At 38.8% G+C, this 24924-nt stretch overlaps 1 protein-coding gene across 1 annotated transcript in view; it reads right to left on the bottom strand.

The window, feature by feature from the left end:
- The window catches only part of RNF17 (ring finger protein 17), a 178594-nt gene that overhangs the window by 131445 nt on the left and 22225 nt on the right, over positions 1–24924 (bottom strand). Inside the window, exons 3-9 of the mRNA XM_054718710.1 lie at positions 17989–18080; positions 16307–16424; positions 15047–15127; positions 13798–13898; positions 6142–6313; positions 948–1024; positions 599–673 (exon numbers count right to left, since the gene is read on the bottom strand). Of these exons, the coding sequence (XP_054574685.1) occupies positions 599–673; positions 948–1024; positions 6142–6313; positions 13798–13898; positions 15047–15127; positions 16307–16424; positions 17989–18080 (716 nt within the window). The remainder of the gene's footprint in view (positions 1–598; positions 674–947; positions 1025–6141; positions 6314–13797; positions 13899–15046; positions 15128–16306; positions 16425–17988; positions 18081–24924) is intronic.

Genomic DNA, 24924 nt, shown 5'->3' with positions numbered 1-24924 from the left:
TGTAGCCTGGAGCGGAGCCAAGCCTTCTGCTCACTCCATGGCGGCAGCCATTTCTGTTGGGGTTTATTTACCTTCTATAATTGAAACTTTGTAGCCTTAAGCAGAGGCCTGGGCGGGCCAGGGCAGATGGAAAGCTTGGCTTTCTCCATTGCCAGGGGCAACCCTAGCCTCCTACTCTCTCCAGCTCCATGGCTGCTGCCATTTTTGTTGGAATTTATTTATCTTCTATCATTGAAACTTTGTAGCATTGAGTAGAGGCCTGGGCCGGCAAGGGCAGGCAGAAAGCTTGGCTTCCTCCAATGCCAGGGAAACCCAAGCCTCCTGCCTGCTCTCTGTGGCTGCAACCATCTTGGTTGGGTTTATTTGCATATCTGCTCCTGATTGGCTGGTGGGCGTGGCTTGTGGGTGTAGCAGAGGTACAGTCAATTTGCATATTACTCTTTTATTACATAGGATATTTTACGTAGAATATAACTGATTGAAGCTATTTTGCCCTTTATTATTTTTCAACTTTTGAATCACATATATTATAGTAAGAATCAATTTTCCTGTCTCTTAGGCCCTGTTATTAATAGTATTTTGTCATTCTTATACTTACTTTGTTGAGTCCTCAAAGTCAATCTTGATCATATTGTTGACCACAGAGATGATCTCACTGCAACTCATATTCAACCTACAATAAATACTAGCATGTAAGTAAATGTCCTAAAATACATTTATTACTTTCTCTAGATAAAAACCAGTTGCTTACATAAAATATTCTTAAAGACAGAACATTTAAATAACTTTCTTACTTATCATAAATTACACTTATTTTAATTTGCTTGCTAAGTTGGAAAACATTTGTGACCTAAATTTTCAATTTATAATTGCTTGCTATTTTAATAAATCTAGGCTCTAATATGTTTTCATACTTGTTAGGTTCTCCTAAATTATAACTTACTTACCTGGGAGATTTCCTTAGTTTTAGAGCACTAACTTGTGGCAATTCATTCTCAAAGGTTAACTTCAAGGTGCGGATGATCTAGAATCAAAAAAGAAGTGTCTATTTTGTTCATTAGACAAAAATAGACCCAGAGACATAGAAGCATGGAACAGACTGTCGAACCTTGGAGGGAAGGCAGGGGAAGATGGGTGGAAAGAGATCAACCAATGAACTTGTATGCACATATGCATAACCTTCGGACACAGACAATGGTTTGGTGAGGGCCTCAGGGTAGGGAGGTGGGACTGGGCTTGAAGAGGTCAATGGGGGTAGAAGGGAAAGTTATATAATACTTTCAAAAAGAAAGATTAAAAAAAGAGATCTGTTTTTGTTCATCAGCTTATGTTGTTCATTATAATCCACAAATGAGTGAGATCATATGATATTTATCTTTCTCTGACTGACTTATTTCACTTAGCATAATGCTCTCCAGCTCCTTCCATGCTGTTGCAAATGGTAGGAGATCCTTCCTTTTTACACAGCAGCATAGTATTCCATTGTGTAGATGTACCACTGTTTTTTAATCCACTCATCTGCTGATGGGCACTTAGGTTGTTTCCAAATCTTAGCTATTGTAAATTGTGCTGCTATGAACACAGGAGTGCATATATCCTTTCTGATTGGTGTATCTAATTTTTGAAGGTAGGGGAGGGTGGAGGTAAGGGGGAGAGATCAGCCAAAGGACTTGTATGCATGCATATAAGCATAACCAATGGACACAGACACCAGGGGGTGAGGGCATGAGCGGGGGGTTGGGGGTGCAATGGGAGGATAGGACACATATGTAATACCTTAATCAATAAAAAAAGAAGTGCCACTCATATGTAAAATGTCTTTTAATATTGTTGAAGCTGAGTAAGATTTTAGAAGAAAAAGTATATCCTTTAGGTATTTCACTAATTAATGTGTTCAAGATTTGATTTTAAGCATTTGAAGGAAGGAATGCAAATAAGTGTTTATGACTTTTTCCCCTAAAAGGAATTTAAAATCTTTTGGAAATATTTATTAACAGATAATAACAACAAAAGACACTGGTTAACAAATTAGATATAGCTACATGACCAGAGAAAATTCTGACCAGATTCATTTTGTATCTGCATTGCTGTCATCAAATGTTTCTCTCTCTTTTTTTTATCTTCCTAATGAGGCTAACTAGAGTAAAGACCAAATCTTACCACTTTTTTTAACTTCCTAATGACTCACATGTAATACACAGGAAATGACTATTATTGTTTTAGAACTACAATTGGAAGCAGGCCTGGACTAGTAAGACAGGGGTAAAATCTCCTTTCATGTAAGGTTAGAGACTTTTGAGACAGAAACCAATGGCTTCTATTTTATACGCAGTTCAGTTCAAACATCTGATCATCTATGGCAGTGATGGGCAACCTTTTGAGCTTGGTGTGTCAAACTTCGCCAAAAAAATGAGCATAACTCGGGTAGTGTGTCACTTTGAGGAAAAAACTAACTCCAAGACTCTACTCGCAAATGTTTCATCCTCAGGAGCAGCAAATATTTCATCCTCGGCATGCGGCCGCGTGTCATCAGAAATGGCTACGCATGTCAGTGCAGACACGCATGTCATAGGTTTGCCATCACTGATCTATGGGAAATGAGGCCCTGAGGATTCAAAAGTAGAGTATGATCTATTGCCCTAAGGGAGAAAGGGAGAAATTAACAAAGGGATCAATGGTTAATTCTATTCCTGCCCAATGATCTCATAAGAAACATGTTTCTACATTTTTGCCCAACTCTATCCCTTGGGCACATGATTAGATGACAGGACATAGCTAAGGCATCTTGTTTCTTCACCTGCACATCTTGGGAGGCAAGAGGGAAAGGAAAAAACCAGAATGGAATCTTGAATTAAATTTTCAAGTCAAGAGTTGACAGTAATACCTATATTGAATGTAAAAAGAAAACAGATTCTTATTTAGTTTGGTACCCTTATCTGTCCTGATTGTTTATTCAAATATCCTAGAAACATCAACATTCAACTCAATGTCATCCTACTTATTCTCACATCATGTGTTATAAAACCTTACTATATCATTTACATAATTGATAAAAATAAAAGGCTAAACAAATTTATTAATGCTTGTTTTAGAACTCAAACAATGAATAATTCTAAATTGATGCCAATGTGAATTAAGAGAATCTGAAATACAGATTTTTGTTAATTCTTAAATATTATATTTGAAAACATGTAAAATAAGCTACTTCAGAAATAATTCACATCAAATCACAGCAATCTTGAGAAAGAACAACGAAGTCAGAGGTATCATGCTACCTGATATTTGAAACTATACTACCAGGCTCTAGAATCAAAACAGTATGGTACTGGCATAAAAACAGACACATAGATCAATGGAACAGAACAGAGAACCCAAAGATAAACCCACACTTATATGGTCAATTAGTATTTGACAAAGGAGGCAAGAACATACAATGGGATAAAGACAGTTTACTCAATAAGTGGTGTTGGGAAAATTGAACAAGCACATGAAAAAATTAAACTAGACCACTTCTAACAACATGTACAAGAATAAACTCAAAATGGATGAAAGACTTAAATAAATATAAGACTCTGGAGTCATAAAACTCCTAGGAGGAAACACAGGCAGTAAAATCTCTGACATTTCTCTTAGCAATATTTTTCTGATATAACTTTTTGAGCAAGGGAAACAAAAGAAAAAACAAAACAAATGAAACCACATCAAACTAAAAAAAAAAGTGTTTGCATAGCAAAGAATACCATCAACAAAACAAAAAGACAGTCTACTGAATGGGAGAACATATTCGCCAAAGACACATCTGAAAAGGGGTTAATATCCAAAATCTATAAAGGACTCATACAACCCAACACCAAAAAACATCAAACAATCAAATTAAAAAATGGGCAGAGGACCTGAATAGACACTTCTTCAAAGAGGACATGCAGATGGCCAACAGATATATGAAAAGATGCTCAACATCACTAATCAGAGAAATGCAAATTAAAACCACAATGAGATAATACCTCATATATGTCAGAATGGCTATCATCCATAAATCAACAAACAAGTGTTGGTGAGGATGTGATAAAAAGGGAACCCGCATGCACGGTTATAGGTGGGAATGCAGACTGGTGCAGCCACAATGGAAAACAGTATGGAGGTTCCTCAAAAAAGTAAAAATGAAACTGCCTTATGACCCAGCAATTCCACTTCTGGGTACATATCTGAAGAAACCCAAAACACTAATTTGAAAGAATATGTGCACCTTTATGTTCACTGCAGTGTTATTTATAATAGCCAAAATATGGAAGCAACCTAAGTACCCATCAATAGATGAGTAGATAAAAAAGCTGTCATACACATATACAACAGAATATTACTCAGCCATAAGAAAAAATAAAATCTTATGATTTGTGACTGCCTGGATGGATCTAGAGCAGTGGTTCTCAACCTTTCTAATGCCGCGACCCTTTAATACAGTTCCTCATGTTGTGGTGACCCCAACCATAAAATTATTTTCATTGCTACTTCACAACTATAATTTTGCTACTGTTAATGAATCGTAATATAAATATCTGTATTTTCCAATGGTCTTAGGCGACCCTCCTAGCGATTCTCAACCTGTGGGTCGTGACCCCACAGGTTGAAAACTGTTGCTGTATTCTGGATCCATCCGGGTGAGGCTGGGTCCCAGGCCCTGGTGAGGCCACGCGCCCCTTGGGTATGGGTGTGGCCACGTGCCCCTTAGTCCGGGTGACGCCGTGCCCCTGGGTCCGGCCGAGACCAAACCAGAGGGAGTCGGACCTCCGTTACCACCATTTGTCCACCATCCAGAGCTGAGGGGTCAGTGCTGACATGTACACATAAGGAACTGCTGGACATTGAAATTGGGTCTCAAAAGAACTGTTGGTCCAGGGGGAAGCTCGCTACAGACTGATTCATTTGCCTGTCAGCATAACTATTGTTGCTCGTCTCACATTCAGTTCTTATATCTCTGGTGACACATGATCTCGCTCATCTAGGGGAAATGATGAACAACATAGACTGAGGAACAAGAACAGAACCAGAAGCAAGGAGGCATCGATCGGACTATCGGGCCTCAGAGGGAGGATAGGGGAGGGTGGGGGGAGGGGGAGAGTTCAACCAAAGGACCTGTATGCATGCATATGAGCCTATCCAACGGTTAAGTTCAACAGGGGGTTGGGGCATGCGTGGGGAGAGGGGTGGGATGGGAATGGGGGGATGAGGACAAATATGTGACACCTTAATCAATAAAGAAATTAAAAAAAAAAAAAAAAGAAAGAAAACTGTTGCTGTATTGCCTCAGACCATCGGAAAACAGATTTACATTACGATTCATTAACAGTAGCAAAATTACAGTTATGAAGTAGCAACCAAAATAACTTTATGGTTGGGGGTCACCACAACATGAGGAACTGCATTAAAGGGTCGCGGCATTAGAAAGGTTGAGAACCACTGATCTAGAGGGTATTATGTTAAGTGAAGTATAAAAAGCTATGGAATATTCGATAGACGATGATTGCCAGAGGCCTATGGCAGAACTACCTTATTATGGCAATTAAAATTTTTGTACCAAAAATTGTAGTGTTTAACTTACTCATTTTATTCATCAATTGAATATTACAAAATCGAATATTACTCAGCCATAAAAAAGAATGAGATCTTACCATCTGCGATAGCATGGATAAACCTAGATGGTATAATACTAAGTGAAGTAAGTCAGTCAGAGAAATATAAGTACCACATGTTGTCACTTATATATGAAATCAAAAGAAAAAAAAAAACAAAAAATAGAGACTCAAAAATACAGAGAAAAGACTGATGATTGCTAGAGGAGATGGGAGTTGGGGTACTGGGTGAAAATGGTGAAGGATTTAAGAACTATAAATTGGTAGTTACAAAATAGTCTTGGTGATGTAAAGTACAGTGTAGGGAATATAGTTAATAATATTGTAATAACTATTCACAGTGCCAGGTGAATACCTGAAATATCAGGGGACCATTTTGTAAAATATATGATCATCTAACAACTATGCTGTGCATGTAAAGCTAATACAAAATAATACTGAATATAAACTTTAATTGAAGAATAAAATAAATAAAAAAGAAATAATTCACATCATGAACTATTAAAATTACCTGATTCAGGTCACAATAAGTCCTTAGAGAAGGTGCTGACTTTAACTCTCTTGCTATCTTCATAGCTGCATTCAAATCATTTTTTCTCTCTTCAATGCAGTTTTTAGCCATTATTACATTTGATAAATAATCATCTGTTTTTCTTGCTACTTCTTCACACAAGTTCTTTTTCCTTCGTGTAAGATCCCAAAGTTAGTTGCACAATTCACAAACATTTATATGAACGTGAGTTATAGTAACTAAATAGTATTAAAAGAGTAATTTCACTAATTTATGAACTTAACATGGCTAAATAAGGCATTAAGTTGAACTGAAATGTATTACAATTGAAAGCTATATATGGATAACTAGAAAAAAAGTAAATTTTGTAGGTTATAGTTACATGGCAAATACAGCTGTCACAGAATTACAAGGTTAAGACAGACCCTAGATGATTCCCTTTAAAATAGAAATCCTCGCTATCTTATACTCACTGGTGCCAGTACAAAAACACATTTATATTCACTTCTCAGGAGGATCTACATGCACATTTTAAAATTTTCATCAGTAGACACATAAAATATTTTAAAATAGGTTTCACCAAACCATAACTTAGGTATCAATTAACTATAATCTTCAAAGTAATCACTTAGTACTGCTATATATTTATTCTTTCATTACTTGTACCTCAGTCAAAATATTTTCTTGGCCTATGGTGGAACTACCTTATTATGGCAATTAAAAATTTTGTATCAAGAATTGTAGTGTTTAACTTATTCATTTTATTCATCAAACAAATGTCTTTTGATTATTTTCTCAAAACCAAATCTGGCCTCAGAAAAGGATAGTTTGCCACACTGAAGAGTAACAAGAATGTAATATAGGTTCTGAAGGTAAAGAGGCATTACAAAAACCTTTAGTAATTTTATACACACACACACACACACACACACACACACACACACACACACACACATATTTGAAATTGATGTCTTTAGGGGAAAAAAATGTCATTTAACAAGTTCTAGGATGGTTCCTAAAAATTCATGCCTATGTAGTGATGTTAGCAAAGAGGCAGATTAGGAAACTTTAAGCCCTCGTTCCCCAATAGAGATGTCAAAAAGCTTGCAAAAATTAGTGAAATAAACTTACAGGAATTCTGGAAAACAAATAAAGGTGTACAGAAACAAAGCAAATGCCCAATTAACAAAAAGTCACACTCAAAACAGTAGGACATGTCATGGTGTTTTTACTTGTCCCTGTCTATCCCCTTCTTTAGCTATGCTCTTGGTCTGAAGACAGCAGTACAGTTCCCAATTCCTTCCCTCAAACCAGAGGGAGCAAAGCAGACTTTATTTGCAATTTTCTTATAAGTCTGGAGACTGCCAGAAGAACTAGTCTGTTTCACCTAACTTGGAGCTCAGCAATGAGAAGCAGTGGGCCCTGCAGGAGGACTACAGCTGTAGATGCCCGGGCAAGAGATTACAGATAAAGAGATACAATAGACTATCTGAGGTTCAGAGAAGTTGACTCTTTGGGAAATTTAGACATTTAAAAGCAACCAGGTGGGGGGAAAAGCAGGACAATATGTAATACTTTCAACAATAAAGATTTGTTTTAAGCAGCTATGTATGCATAAGGATAATAAAAAGTCACACTCAACCCAGGCAAGAATTCTCAGAAAATATCTGAGACTTTCATAAACCATCATCTCATGCTAATCCCAAGGGTACTCAATGAAGGGCAGGCCCAGCAAAGAGCCAGTTTGCAATAATTGGGAGAGGTGACTGTGCCAAATTTTCAAAAGAACAACACAAGGCATGCAAAAGAAAACAATGAAGAATCAAAATGTGAATATCAACAGAGATAGAAATTATAAGGAGAAACCAAACATAAAATCTGGCACTCAAAAATACAATAATTGAAATGAAAAATTGACTACAAGAGTTCAACTGCAGATTTAAGCAGGAATAAAAATCAGTAAATATGAAGATAAGACAACTAAAATTATTAAGTTTGAGAAGCAGAAAGAAAAAAGAATGAAGAGAAGTAAACAGAGTCTAAGGGACTTCAGGGACACCCTTCAAGTTGACCAACATATATGTTATATTTCTCAGTGATATTTCATCTAGAATAGAAAAACCCATCTTAATAGTCACATGGAACCTCAAAGAACCCCAAACTGTCAAAATAATCTTGAAAAAGAACAAAGTTGGAGGGCTCAAACATCCTGATTTCAAAACTTTCTACAAAGTTAATCAAAACAGTGTCTTACTGGAATAAGGAGAGGCAGACCAATGGAATAAAATGCAGAGTCCAGAAATAATACTTTACCTATATGGTCAACTGAGTTTTGACAAGTGTGCCAAGACTATTCAATAGAGAAAAGACCATCTTTTCAATAAACAATGCTGGGAAAACTGAATATCCACATGGAAAAAAATAAAGTTGGACCCTTTCCTCATACCGCATGCAAAAATTAACTCAAAATGAATCAAAGACCTAAACATAAGAGCTAACACTACAATACTCTTAGAAGATAACATAGGGGAAAAGCTTTACATACTAGATCTGGCAATGATTTCTTGCATATGACACCAAAAGCATAGGCAACAAAAGAAAAACTAATTGGACTTTATCAGTAACTTTTGTGGATCAAATAATGTGATCAAGAAAGTAAAAAGATAACCTGTAAGAAGGGAAAAAATATCTGAAAATGATATATCTGATAAAAGGTTAATATCAATAATATATAAAAAACTCCTACAATCCAACAACAAAATAAATAATCCCAAAATAAATAAATTCAGATATGGGTACTCAGCCTGGCTGGTATAGCTCAGTGGTTGAGCATCGACCCCTGAAGCAGGAGGTCATGGGTACATTCCCAGTTGTGGCACATGCCCGGTGGTTTTGGGCTCGATCCCCAGTAGGGGGCAAGCAAGAGATCACTGATCGATTATTCTTTCTCATCATTGATGTTTCTATCTCTCTCTCTCTCCCTCTCCTTTCCTTTCTTTTCTTTAAAGCCAATAAAGACATATTTTTTAAAAAGGGCACTCATACAAGTTAACACCAAAAAAAAAAACATTCCAATTAAAAACTGGACAGAGGATCGGAATAGATATTTCTCCCACGAAGACATACAGATGGCCAACAGACATATGAAAAAATGCTCAACATCACTAATCATCAGTGAAATGCAAATTAAAACCACAATGAGATTATCACCTCATGCCTGTCAGAATGGCTACCATTAAAAAAAAATCAACAAATAACAAGTGTTGGTAAGGATGTGGAGAAAAGGGAGCTCTTGCACACTGTTAGTGGGTTTGTAAATTAGTGCACCCACTCACTGTGGAAAACAGTATGGAGATTCCTCAAAAATTAAAAATAGAGCTGTCAAATATCACTCAATCTCACTCATACGTGGAATCTAGTGAACAAAATAAACTGATTAACAAAACAGATCCAGAGATATAGAAGCATAGAATAGACTGGCGAATCTCAAAGGGAAAGTGGGGGTGGGGGGTGCGTGGGGAGAAATTAACTAAAGAACTTATATGCATACTAGAGGCCCAGTGGACAAAATTCGTGCACGGGGGGGGGGGGCGGTGTCCCTCAGCCCAACCTGAACCCTCTCTAATCTGGGATCCCTCAGGGGATGTCTATCCCCTCACAATCCAGGACTGTTGGCTCCCAACTGCTTGCCTGCCTGCCTGCCAGCCTGATCACCCCCTAACCACTCCCCTGCCAGCCTGATCGACCTGGTGGCCCCTGTCGATCTGGTGGCCCCTAAGTGTCCTCCCCTGCCAGCCTGATTGCCCCTAATGGCCTCTGCCTCGGCCCCCACCACCATGGCTTTGTCTGGAAGGACGTCTGGATGGATGTCCGAAAGATGTCTGGTCTAATTAGCATATTACCCTTTTATTAAGATTAGCATTTTACCCTTTTATTAAGATGTCTGGTCTAATTAGCATATTACCCTTTATAAGATATATGCCCCTAAAAAGTTCTATTATTTTACACGCTTTAAATTATACAGTACATTCAACCTCTTTTACCCTGTTTTTTTTTTTTCCTTTTTCTTTTTCTAAATGTATCTTATTGATTTTTTTCACGGAGAGGAAGGGAGAGGAATAGAGAGTTAGAAACACCGATGAGAGAGAAACATCAATCAGCTGCCTCCTGCACACCCCCAACTGGGGATGTGCCTGCAACCAAGGTACATGCCCTTGACCGGAATCGAACCTGGGACCCTTCAGTCCACAGGCCGATGCTCTATCCACTGAGCCAAACTGGTTAGGGCCCCCCACTTCTTTTTTTTCTTTTTAGATTATCCACATTTGTAGATATGGCACAGGCCAATGCTCTATCCACTGAGCCAAACTGGTTAGGGCCCCCCACTTCTTTTTTTTCTTTTTAGATTATCCACATTTGTAGATATGGCATTAATTCATTTTCCATTGATTTTTAGAGAGTGGAAAGGAGAGGGATAGAGAGAGAGAAACATCAATGTAAGAAACATCCCTTCAACTGCCTTCCTTAGGAGCCATGACCAGGGATCCAACTTGAAACCCAGGTATGTGCCAGGTATGTTCCCTGACCTGGAATTGAACCTGCAACCTTTCGGTGCACAGGACCACATTCACGCTCAACCAACCTATCCACTTCAGCCTGGCTGTTATACAATTTCTGGAATTTTATTTCAATTAATTCTCACAAAGTCTGTGGTTTAGGTAATATTCACATTTTGCTGATGAGAAAAAAAAACCCAACCTCTTTGTTTTGAGACATTCTTCTTCCTTCATTGCTGCATTTTCTGCCAGCTGTCCTGGAGGGCACAGAGGCTAGGTAATGGAGACAACGACAGGATTTGGACCACTGGAGCCACCATATCCACCTTTCCTCTCCATGCTGGAGAAGGCAGGGCCAGCAACTTCCAACAGCACCTAGCTTCCCGATAGGCCAGCGTTTGCAGGGCTAGGTCTTTGAACACGGTAAGTGCTTCAGTCTCTCCCTCTCAGGAGCTGCTGTCACCCCTGAGGTTATAGGGCTGCCCTGAAAGTCCTCTGCGCACCTCCTGTCTGTGGCAAACATGGCAGTGGATTCCATGATGGAACCGCTATTTTTAGGTACTTTTAAACACCCCAGCGCTGAGGTAAGACTTTGCTTCTTGATTCTGACTCTGCTTCTCGACTGTGGGACATGTACAAAAAATCCTTAGGCATGCTTCAACTTTCCCTCCTGCCAGTGGCCTTAAATTCTGCATGTACACACCTCCTCCCCCCAGCGGGGTGTGGGCACCACGTCTACGGGAGAGCATCGGTGGCCAGGACATTTCTCTGCGTTATCTTAGGCTCCTGCATCTTTGGTTGAGTTGGCTGTTCTGCTTGCTTTGCTCCCCTGCCTCCTTACCCCTGTCAACTTTGGGCCTTGAAGATATCTTGGTTCTCAGGTTTAGCTCAGTTGGTGTTTGGGAGGGTCTCAGACTGCCTGTGTTTGACAGCAGTTCTGGAGACCGAGCAGGTCACGATGGCTTCGTGATTCCTAAATCCCTCCTCTCAGGTCCTTTTTCTAACGGGCGTTAGGTTGCCCAGATGTGACACTCATTTGGTTTAGGATTCACCCATTAGGACATGACATATTTGCATGGAAGGCTTTTGTGCGGAGGATACCTGTGAGGAGGGGAATCAGCAGTGAAAGGAACCAATGGCGGATTTGGAACCCCCAGACAGGGAACCTCGCTCACTCCCCGCATGTCTCCCCACTGCACTCCCTGCATGTCTCCCTCAGCAGCCGGCCTGGGCGTGCAGGAGGCTTGGCTTCCTTCGTCGCCCGGTGACAAAGGAAGCCAAGCCTCCTGCCCACTCTGCCGGGCTCCGTGGCTCCGGCCTATGCTGCCATCTTTGTGGCTATGGGTGCCACCATATTTGTGGCTATGGGCGTGGCCATCTTTGTCGTGGAGTGATGGTTAATTTGCATATTACCCTTTTATTAGATAGGCTATGCATAGCCCATGAACACAGACAATAGTGTGGCAAAGGCCTGGGGGAGGGATGAGAAGGGGGAAGGGGGACAATGGGGGGGAAAAGGGGGATCTGTAATACTTTCAACAATAAAGATAAATTTAAAAATATATAAAACTGTCATATGATCCAACAATTCCACTTTTGAGTATTTACCCAAAGAAAACAAAAACACTTAATTTGAAAAGATATATATGCACCATGCTTACTGCAGTATTACTAATAATAGCCAAGATATGAAAACAACCTAGTCATCGATTGATAGATGAATAAATAAAGATTTGTGTATAAATTGAATATTATTCAGTCAGAAAAAGAATGAAATCTTGGCATTTGCGACAACATGGATAGAACTAAAGGTATTATGCTAAGTGAAATAAGTCAGAGGATGACAAATATCATATGATAACACTTATATGCAGAATCTAAAAAATTCCCAAATGAATAAACAAAACAAAACAGACTCGTAGATGTAGAGAATAAGCTGATGACTGCCAAAGGGGAGAAGGAAGGGGATGTGAATAAAAATAATTTAAAAATTTAAAAATGGGCAAAGGACTTGAATAGACATTCTCCCAAAAAAGTACACAAATGGCCAATTTGTAGAAATTTGCATTTAGTAGAAATAAGCACAAGAAAAGATACTCAGCAACACCAGTCATGCAAATAAAATCACAATGAGACACAACTTTATATCCATCAGAACATGATTATAAAAAAACAAACAAAACGCCATAGGAAATAACTCTGTTGGTGAGGATATAGAGAAACTGGAACCATGTGCACTGCTGGTGGAAATGTAAAATGTGTAGCCAAAGCAGAGAAGAATTTGTTGTTTCCTCAGGAATTTAAACTTGAAATTACCATATGCCACTAAACTGTACACTTAAAATGGTTCAAATGGTAAACTTTGTTATGTATATTTTACCACTATAAAATCTGTAAAATAAATGCATGCATAGGACCTATCACTTAAATGTTATAATTAAAGACCAGATGTGAGATAACATCAACATGGAAGAATATCACCAAATATCACCAAAGAATATCAACTGATTCGCTGATGGTGTTTTAGGCATCCTAATGAGATTTTTAAAAGAGGAACTAAGTCAAAAGGACATCATCATCACTAATATATTTCTTTGCACATATCACAACTTTCTTCAAATGTAAAATGTGAATTAGATTATTGAAGATCACATAAATCAGAGTTTTTAAAAAAGTGATGGATATATAACTATATATTTGTTTAGAAACAAATATTAGAAAGTATTAGAGCATTATTTGTTCTGTTGCAAATAAACACATGGAAAAAAGTATGGAACTTTGTATAAGAAAATGTTTGCATTTTCCCATGTAAGCTGAATTCTGCAACAGATTTTGCAAATAGTTTTCTGTACTGTTTTAAGAAAGAAGTTTGTTTATTTTAATAGTTAGCTTTGGAACCAGAAGACAAATTGCCCAAATAATAAAAAAAATGTACAAATTGTTCTTCATTTTGAAGTTGTAATCATCAACCTGTAGAGACCAACTACTACCTCCCAAAGTTGTTTAAAAGTTACTCATTACTTGAATCTATATAAGAAATAAAATGACAAGTTAATGTTAAAACTTTAGTTTCATTAAACCTATATTTTTAAGTTATTACCTGGAATCAAGAGAAGTAAAAAGTTGATCAAACTGTTTCTCCAGATCCTTTAAAAGACTGACTGTCTCCTCTTGTGTTTGACTGTGTATGTGTTCGAGCATCTAGGAAGAACATAATACAAAGACCTAATTTGGTATTTTTATTTTGTAGAAATTGTACTGTTCCAAATAATTCTGAAAATAAAAGGCATAGACTTTTCAAAATAACAACACAAGAGAAGATCAGATGATAAACTTCAAATCCTGGTACCTGTCACATCTTTGTTGGCACTGTATACTGACAAACTGGCAAAATGGCCTAGAAAATCCACTAAGTTTTCTAAACTTGTTTCTTATCCTGTTTTGTCATTACAGGAAATAAGTAATTTTAAATAGCTGAATTTCTCTCTGGCACCTTTCCTTAAATTAAAAAAGTAATATTTTAATCCAAGTATTTTTAAAATATTGACTATTCTACAAATTGCATTTTTAAACAAAGAAGTGTTCCTTTAGATCGGTGACCCATTTGAAATTCCTTCAAATTTCTCCCTTTTGGAATGGGAATGTCTATCCTATCCTTGTCCAACCAATTATTTTAGAAGCAAATAATTTACTACCTAGTTTCACAGACTCACTGTTAAAGAGGAATTTGGCCCTTGAGCTCAACCCATACTTCATTTAGGAAATATTCAGATGAGATTTTGGATTTAGAGCTGACACTGGAATAGGTTAAGACTAAGTTGGGTGGGTGAATGAATGTATTTTGCATGTGAGAAGGACATGAGACTAGGGGAGTGGAGCAGAGGGCAGACTGTTATGAATACCCCCTCCCAAGTTCATATGTTGAAGTCTTAACTCCCACATCAGGTATAATCTTTTGAGTGCTTTGGTTGTAAATTTGTTGCTTGTTCTTTGTCACCAAATGAGTGAGCCTCTCTTTTGGGGAATGGGGTAAGGGAGAAAAGAAAGTAAGACTCTTTATATAAGGGTATACAGCCAAGTAATGAGCATGTTAGAAAGATAATCTGCAATGCTCAGAGATAAGAAATCATGGTTCCTTGATAGAGCTTCTTCATTAGTGGGCTGCTAACACAATGCTGCGAGACCAATCCCAGCAGGCCATGTGAGTTTCCCAGTCTTCTGTGTATTTCTCTGTCACTAGATTATCATGCTTAATAATCTCTAACTTCAGTCTTAGAATATCCAAGTATACATATTTAAAGAGATTATGCCCTAATTCATGATAGAATTTAATCATTCAAAATGCTTACTTTTACAGCAATACTTAATTGTTCAAAATTATTGCCTGCTATCTTTAATGCTTCATCAATTTCTTCTGTAGTTTTAGTCTCCTAAAAAGGGAAAAGGGGACCATATACAAATATAAAAATAGATACTTAGATATATTAGTCACAAAAACATCAGGCTATCATTTTGGTTACAACAGTAACATAGACCTACCAAAGAAATCTGCAATCAAGAAAAATAACACTGTTTATCTTACTTACCTAGTAAGTAAGCATTTTAGAGTTTCAGTTATAGCATCCCAGATTTTTTAAAGATAACTTTTTGAAAAAATAAGATTATGTCCTGTAACAATTTTAAGCTTAAAACTATCTTGAAAAATTTATCATGGCAATAAATGTACACATGTAAAAATGAACAGTTTAAGGAAAATATTATAATTTGGCTATGTTAACATTTAAACTTGAAGTAAAAGATAGCAAGATTAAGTGCTCTCTCTCATCCACCAGCCCACTAAAGATTTCCTTAACAGCCTTGTCTAGGTGGCTCAGTTAGTTGGAGCATTGTCCCATACACCAAAGGTTGTGGGTTTGATCCCCAGTCAGGGTGCGTATGGGAGGCAACTGATCTTGATGTTTCTTTCTCTCTCCCTTCTCCTTTCCTCCTCTCTCAATTCAATAAAAATGTATCCTCTGGTGAAGATTAGAAAAAAAGATCTCTGTAACAAAAGGACAATACTTCATTCAACATATTTTGGAGTTTATTCTTTTTTCTAGTCTTAAATTTAAAAAATACACTAAAGTTATCAGGTGTAGTAACGGGTAAAATTGAATCTTCCAACAATAACAACAACAACAACATCATCATCATCATCATCATCATCATCATCATCAATAACAAATGCCATCAGGCCTTTTGGATGCCATTAAAATAATTGGAAAAAATCACACTTAGAATTTATACACGTGTACTTTATATACATTTCACAGAATCTGAATTCAATAACTAGGTTTAAAGGGAAGAAGCTAATATAGGTAAATATCAAGAACACTAACAGAGTTGTCAAAGGTAGCATGAGCTGCCTTGGGAATAAAAGAGAATTTGTTCAAGCATAGTTTGGAATAAAACAAGAGGCTCAAGTAAGGAGTGTGTTTACCTCTTACCTTTAAGCTTTCTAAAAGAATCTGTAATTATAGGAACCTTGAGAGGAGAGGAAATTTAAGCTACCAGAGACAAAGTAAAAATGTCTGGCTTCATCTTACTTCACAAAATAACATTTTTCATACCACCATTACAGCTGATGAATTCAAAACAGTCCTGTGTGTGGATGGTGAACCAATGTGTTCTAAACCAATAGTTAGCTGATCAGCAGTCTTTTTGAAGTCCTGAGAACAATTCTTTATCCTGAAAAATGTCAAGTATATTATTTTAAATACCAACATTAATAAAACAGTTTTAACCTTCTATTCTGATGTTTACTCTCTATAAAAAATAATTCATGTGATGACTTGTAAGAACACACAAACTGGGTTCTCAATCATCTATTTTAAGCAAAGAAAGGAAACCATGATTAAATATACTTTCATATAAAACTTAATTTTAATAGAGAATTCAATTTCTTAACAAATTTCTAAAAATAATAGCTTACAGTATAAATTGTGCTTTAATTTCCTAACCACCTCTCCTTACCTGATATTTTTTAGTAGAGATGTTGATAACCATTGAACTGTCTTAAACTCAATTAAAGTCAGTACTTATACACATAAATGCCAGCTATTAAAAATGTACTTACATAGCCCTGGATAATTTACAAAAAGGTAATGAATTTACTACGTAAGTTAATTTTCAAGGAAAAGGTTCCATTTCAAATCTATTTTTACCTTTATATCCTCATATTGGCTAGCACACAGTAAGCACTATGCTGAATAAGTTACTCAAAACCTGTAACAATTTATAGAAGAATCTATGATGTTTACTGTTACTCTTATAAAGAGAAATAGACTAAATATTTTTTAAACATTCAATTACTTTGAAAAGTGAACACCCATGTTCTTAAAAATATGAGTAGATTAGCCCTGAGGAGTCTATATTCAATTTCTGTTACAAAATAGTAAAGATAAATCATAAAGAAAATATATCAGATATCAAGAGATGCTTCTATTTAAAATATACAACTACTAGAGGCCCAGTGCACGAAATTCATGCATGGGTAGGGTCCCTAGGCCTGGCCGGTGATCAGAGCCAATATGTGGAATAACCAGCAGGGTATCGGGGGGGGGGGCCCTCCCGCTGGCACCCGCCTTAGACAGCCTGGCACCACCAGCTTGCCGGCCCTGCCCCCGCCACCAGCGCCAGCCTGCTCACCAGCTGGCCCAGCCCTCTGATTGCCCCACCACCGCCGGTTGCCTGCCTCCCTAGCCCTGATCATGCACCAGTGGGGTCCCTTGGCCTGGCCTGCATCCTCTTACAATCCAGGACCCCTCAGGGGATGTCAGAGAGCCCGATCCCACAGGCCAGGCCAAAGGACCCCACGGATGCACAAATTGTGCACCAAGCCTCTAGTCCTTTTATTAATCACCTCTCAATCTATCTCTTCCCCAAATCCTCCACTGTATTGTACTCTTGCTCCTCTCAACAGTCAACAGAGAAATTCTTATTCTTTCTCCATGTCTTATTCTCACCCAGCACCAACAGCTTCTGCTAGAATCATACTCTCAGCTATCCTTGATCTGACAAGGTAATCTTGCTTTCCTTTTCTTTCCACTTTAAATAAGGACAAATTAATACTGCTTCCTTAGGAGCTGGATTCTCCATTTAATTAACAGCTAAGACAAATTATAAACTTAAAGAGCAGTTTATAAACAATGGGTTAGAAACAATGATCTAAAAATATTTTAGTAATGCTAAAATTACTCTTTCAGAAATATACTGAATTTTAAATATTAAAGTAAGTGCATATAGAACATACTTTTTAGGCTGCAGTTTGTCCATAAAAGAACCTTCTTTAACATATCCATCTATTGGATAATATCCTTGTCTAGTATTTATAGATGTAGCAACCTTAGGACAAAATAAGAAAAACAAAAACAGTAAGTCAGTCAATAAATTCTGTTTATGCAGAATTCAACCAACCAATGTGCCATTCACAGATAAATTTGATAATAGCCTTAAAGATCCTTGAAACTTCATTAAATCAAAGAAAAAAATTGAATATATATGATGTTTTTATTCTATTTTAATCAGTAAACAAATCAGTAATATGGCAATTATGAGTTAAACAGAACATTAAATTAACTAAAACACTTCATTCTACCACAATTCTAAAGAAATGTTTGCAACAATACTTTATAATTTTACTGTAGCCCTGGCTGATGTTGTTTAGTGGTTAGAGTGTTGGCCTGTGCACCAAAGGGTCGTGGGTTTGATTCCCAGTGAAGGACATGTACCTGAGTTGCAGCTTCGTCTCTGGCCCTGGTTGGGGGCACCTGCAGGAGGCAACCAATTGATGTGTGTCTCTCTCACATCGATGTCTGTCTCTCTCTCTCTCTCTCTCTCTCTCTCTCTCTCTCTCTCTCTCTCTCTCTCCCTCCCTCCCTCCTCCCTGCCTCCCTCCATTCCACTATCTCTAAAAATCAATGGAAAAATAAGTGAGGATTAAAAAAAATTACTGTAAAAATTTTACAATGATATGTTAAGGTATGTTCAAAACTTTAAAATACTTAAGAATAAACCTACACTAATAAAAGTGTAATATGCTAATTAGACCGGGGCTGCGAGGGAAGCCCAGGTCCCAGGTGCCTGCAGGTGACCGGAGGGAAGCCAGTGCCGCAGCCTGGGGAAGGAAGGTCTACTCCTGCACACATTTCATCCATCAGGCCTTAGTTTAATAAGAAAAATATAAGCTCTAAGCAAAGAAAACCAAGTAACTTATTGGGGATTATAAAACAAGAACTGAATAAATGGAGAATTATATCAGGTTCCTGGAGACAAAGATTTAATATCCTAAAGTACATCTAATATAAATTAATAGAATTCTCAAGTTCATATGGAAAATACATTATGCAAGAATTACAATAATTTTAACATACCATTTGGGAGAGATTTATCCCACCAGAGAATAAAAAACTACTGTAACTAAAATACTAGGGTACTGGCACAATAGAGAACAAGAGTCCTAAAACAGATCCATGTATACATGGGAACTTAATACAGAATACAAATGACCAATTAAACAGAGCAAGGAGTATTCAATAATTATTCTTGGAAAGTCCACTCATCATTCTGAAGAATAAAGTTTATACCCACTTTACAGCATATATGAACACTTAAAAAGATCAAGTACAAACCTTTAAAAAAGCATGATATAAGTATTTAAAAATATATATAACTCTGAGATGGGAAGGTCTAATAAAAAAAACAAACCCAGAAGCCATGGAGGGGGGAACAAAGAGGGAAACATTTCTGAAAGGCTAAATGTAATTGAAAATTTAAGTGAAAGATTGGGAGAAAACAGTTAAAGACACAGGACAAAGTGTTAATATCCCTATTACATGAAGTGTTTCTACAAATTACGAAAATACAAAACAAAAGGGAAATATGCAAAGTCAAAGGGTCTACTGAAGACCTCTGAAAGTTGCTCAATTTCACTAGTAGTCAGGGAATTGCAATTTAAAACAAGGAGATATCCATTTTTGGCCATCATATTGCCAAACATGAAAACAAATATCACAAATTGAAACGTGGATTTATCTTGGAGCTAGAAATTACCAGAACTCATTAATGGAATATTTTTGGTAGGGGTAGGTTTGAAGAACTATGTAAAGATATAGAGAAAAATTGTGAAAACCACCTAAATGTCTATAATGAATAGACTGGATAAGAATCACACCAATTATGTACAATTGTTTATTATGTAGGCATTAAAAGTAACACAGGAGTCTCTCATGAGAATAAGTTAATGTTGCTAAGAGAAATAAAGCAGATGACTAAATGTTATGTGGTCTCAAATTTAAATACACATCTTTGGTGGGGAAGATGATGCTCTGTCAAGGTTTTAAGTAAAATACATTATTAGATAATTAGGGGAAAGTGTTACCTTTAACAAATCACATTGAACCAAATGTAATTTTTAAGAAAACCTCATCCCAAAATTGAGGGCTAAAACCTTAATTTCTATCAGCCTCCTCATTCATTCCCCTTTAACTTGACATTTCATAGTAAGAGGTTAATGTTATTATCAACAAACTAGAGGCCTGGTGCACGAAATTCGTGCACGGAGGGGGGGTTGTCCCTCAGCCCAGCCTGTACCCTCTCCAATATGGGACCCCTTGAGGGATGTCCGACTGCCCGTTTAGGCCCGACCTGGATCGGGCCTAAACGGGCAGTCGGACATCCCTCTCACAATCCAGGACTGCTGGCTCCCAACTGCTTGCCTGCCTGCCTTCCTGATTGCCCCTAACCGCTTCTGCCTGCCAGCCTGATCACCCCCTAACCACTCTGCTGCCAGCCTATTTGCCCCCAACTTCCCTCCTCTGCCGGCCTGGTCACCCCTAACTGCCCTCTCCTGCAGGGTTGATCACCTCCAACTGCCCTCCCTTGCAGGCTTGGTCCCTCTCAACTGCCCTCCCTTGCAGGCCGGGTGCCTCGCAACTGCCCTCTCCTGCTGGCCATCTTGTGGTGGCCATCTTATGTCCACCTGGGGGCAGGATCTTTGACCACATGGGGGCAGCTATATTGTGTGTTGCAGTGATGATAAATCTGTATATTACTCTTTTATTAGATAGGATAGAGGCCTGGTACAGGGGTGGGGGCCAGCTGGTTTGCCCTGAAGGGCGTCCCGGATCAGGTGGGGGTTCCCTTGGGGTGCGGGGCAGCCTGAGCGAGGGGCCTGTGGTGGTTTGTAGGCCAACCACGCCCCCTGGCAACCCAAGCGGAGGCCTTGGTATCTGGAATTTATTTTCCTTCTACAATTGAAACTTTGTAGCCTGGAGCGGAGCCAAGCCTGGGGCTCCCTCCAAGGCCAGCAGCCATTTGTGTTGGGGTTATAATTGAAACTTTGTTGCCTTAAGCGGGTGGGCCCGGCCAGGGTGCTGAATGCTTTGCTTCCCCTGTTGCTGGCGGCAACCCTGGCCTGCTCTCTCAAGCTCCAATCTGCCGCCATTTGTTTGAATTTATTTACCTTCTATAATTGAAACTTTGTAGCTTGAGTGGAGGCTTAGGCCTAGCAAGGGCAGGCGGAAAGCTTGGCTTCCTCTGTTACCTAGGAAACCTTGCTCTCTGTGGCTGTAGCCATCTTGGTTTGGGTGAATTTGCATACTCGCTCTGATTGGATGGTGGGCGTGGCTTGTGGGTGTGTTGGAGGTGTGGTCAATTTGCATATTTGTCTATTATTAGATAGGATTTATTTTTTAAGCAAACATACCCTCAAGATTTTGTCACATAATAAAACAAAATATGAAGCTTAGAACTGAATCCCTCATCTCCTCCCAGTTCAAAATGCTTGCATCTCTAGTTTTTTAAAAAAATCTTTATTGTTGAAAGTATTAAATATGTCCCCATTTTCCCCCCATTAACTTATTCTACCTGCCCTGCCATTCACCCCAGGCATTCACCACCCTATTGCCTGTGTCCAGGGGTTATGCATATACATAAGCATACAAGTTCTTTGGTTGATCTCTTCCCACCCACCCACCCACCCACCCACCCTCCCCCACCTTCCCTCTGAGGTTCCATAGTCTGTTCCATGCTTCTTCTATGTCTCTGGATCTATTTTGTTCATGAGATTCCACATATGAGTGAGATCATGCGATACTTAGCTTTCTCTGACTGGCTTATTTTGCTCAGCATAATACTTTCCAGGTCCATCCATGCCATTGCAAATGGTAAGAGCTCTTTCTTTTTTTACAGCTGTATAGTATTCTTATCTTCTCATCTGCTGATGGGCACTTGGACTGTTTCCAAATTCTGGCTATCGTAAATTGTGCTGCTATGAACATAAGGATGCATATATTCTTTCTGATGTTTCAGTTTCTTAGGATATATTTCTTGAAGTGAGATCACTGTGTCAAATGAGGATTGCATTTTAAATTTTTTGAGGAACTCCGTACTATTTTACACAGTGGTTGAACCAGTCTGCATTCCCACCAGCAGTGTACTAGGGTTCCCTTTTCTCCACATCCTCACCAACAATTGTCATTTGACGATTTGTTGATGGTAGCCATTCTGACAGGTGTGAGGTGATACCTCACTGTTGTTTAATTTGCATCTCTGATGATTAGTGACTTTGAGCATTTTTTCATATGTCTCTTGGCCATCTGTATGTCCACTTTGGAGAAGTGTCTGTTTAGGTCCTTGGCCCGTTTTTTAATTGGATTGTTTGTATTCCTTTTATTAAGTTGTATGAGTTCCTATAAATTTTGGAAGTTAACCCCTTATCATTGTATCATTTCCAAATACGTTCTCCCATACAGTGTGCTCCCTTTTCATTTTGTTGGTTTCTTTTGCTGTGCAGAAACTTATTTTTATGTACTCCCATTTGTTTTCCTCCTTAGTTTCCTTTGCTCTGAGATATGTATCTGTAAAGATATTGCTAAGAGAGATGTCTAAGATATTTATGCCTATGGTTTCTTCTAGGATTTTTATGGTTTCACAACTTACATGTAAGTCTTTTATACATTTTGAGTTTATTCTTGTGTATGGTGTAAGTTGGTTGTCTAGTTTCATTTTCTTGCATATACCTGTCCAATTTTCCAAACACCATTTATTGAAGAGACTATCTTGACTCCATTGTATTCTCTTGCCTCCTTTGTCAAATATTAACACATTAAGCGCCCAGCCTGTTTTGTCTTCTGGACAGAAAGTATAGTGTCAGTTACCGCTGACTGACATGGGGCTTAACGTGCTAATTAAACACAATGGCTTGGGTTGATTTCGGGGTTCTCTGTTCTGTTCCATTGATCTATATGCCTATTCTTATGCCAGTCACAGGTTGTTCTGAGTACTGTAGTATAACTTGATACCTGGTAATGTGATTCCTCCAACTCTGTTCTTTCTCAAGATTGTTGTACCTATTTGGGGTCATATTTGGTTCCATATACATTTTTGAAGCATTTGTTCTAGAACTGTAAAATATGCTGTTGTTCTTTTATTAGGGACTAGAGGCCTGGTGCCCTAGTGGAGTCCCTCAGCCTGGCTGCGGGATCAGGCCGAAAGTGGCTCTCCTACATCCCCTGAGGGGTCCTAGATTGCGAGAGGGTGCAGGCCAGGCCAAGGGACCCCACTGGTGCACGATCATGGCCAGGGAAGGACGCGGGAGATTAGCCAGCTGGGGAGGGACCATAGGAGGGCTCCAGGGCGTGTCTGGCCCATCTCGCTCAGTCCTGATCGGCTGGACCCCAGCAGTAAGCTAACCTACTAGTCAGAGTGTCTTCCCCCAGTGGTCAGCACACATCATAGCAACTGGTCAACTGGCCAACTGTCTGCCTGCTGGTGGTCAGTGCATGTCATAGTGAGCGGTTGAGTGGTTGATTATCTGTCCCCTGGTGGTCAGTACACATCATAGCGAGCAGTTGAGTGGCCTTAGCGTATCATTAGCGTATCATTAGCATATTATGCTTTGAATGGATGATTGGACGACTAGACACTTAGCATATCAGGCTTTTATTATATAGGATTGCACTGAATCTATAGATTGCTTTGGGTAGTATCGACCTTTTATTTATTTTTTAAACATATTTTATTGATTTTTCACAGAGAGGAAGGGAGAGGGATAGAGTTAGTAACATCGATGAGAGAGAAACATCGATCAGCTGCCTCCTGCACACCCCACACTGGGGATGTGCCTGCAACCAAGGTACATGCCCTTGACCAGTATTGAACCTGGGACCCTTCAGTCCGCAGGCCGACGCTATATCCACTGAGCCAAACCGGTTAGGGCAGTATTGACATTTTAATGATGTTGATTCTACCAATCCATGAATATGATATATTCTTCCACTTGATTATATCTTCCTCTATATCTGTTTTCAACGTCCTGTAGTTTTCCAAGCACAGGTTTATTACCTTCTTGGTTAAGTTTATTCCTAAGTATGTTAATTTTTTTGTTGCAATGGTAAATGGGATTTTTAGCTTCTCTTTCTGAGAGTTCATTATTGGTATGTAAAAATGCCAACGATTTCTAGGTGTTAATTTTGTATCCTACTACCTTGCCAAATCTATTTATTAAATCTAATAGTTTTTTTATGGAGTCTTTAGTATTTTTTAGGTACCATATCATGTAACTTGTGAATACTGATAGTTTTACTTCCTCCTTTCCCATTTGGATGCCTTTTATTTCTTCTTGTCTGATTGCTATGCCTAAAACTTCCAGTACTATCCTATATCATAAAAGCCTAATATGCTAAGTGTCCAGTTGTCCAGTTGGCTATTCAACCAATCAAAGCATAATATGCTAATGATATGCTAAGGCCGCTCAACCACTTGCTATGATGTGCACTGACCACCAGGGGGCAGACAGTAGACTGGTCAACCAGTCACTATGACGTGCACTGACCACCAGGGGGCAGATACTACGACTGGTAGGTTAGCTTGCTTTTGGGGTCTGGCCGATCGGGACTGAGCAAGACAGGCCAAACATGCCCTGAAGCTCTCCCGTGGTCCCTCCCCAGCTGGCCAACCTTCCACGTCCCTCCCCAGCCCTGATTGTACACTGGTGGGGTCCCTCAGCCAGGCCTGCACCCTCTTGCAATCCAGGACCCCTCAGGGGCTGCTGGAGAGCTGGTTTTGGCCCAATCCCACAGGCCAGGCCAAAGGACCCCACTGGTGCACAAATTCATGCACTGGGCCTCTAATGTTGAATAAGGGTGGTGAAAGCAGGCATCCCTGTCTTGTTCCTGTTCTTAGTGGA

This window comes from Eptesicus fuscus, chromosome 7, assembly GCF_027574615.1.
Source record: "Eptesicus fuscus isolate TK198812 chromosome 7, DD_ASM_mEF_20220401, whole genome shotgun sequence".
Lineage (NCBI taxonomy): Eukaryota > Metazoa > Chordata > Mammalia > Chiroptera > Vespertilionidae > Eptesicus > Eptesicus fuscus.
The sequence above is the reverse complement of the archived record's forward strand: the minus strand, read 5'-3'. Positions and strand labels throughout refer to the sequence as shown.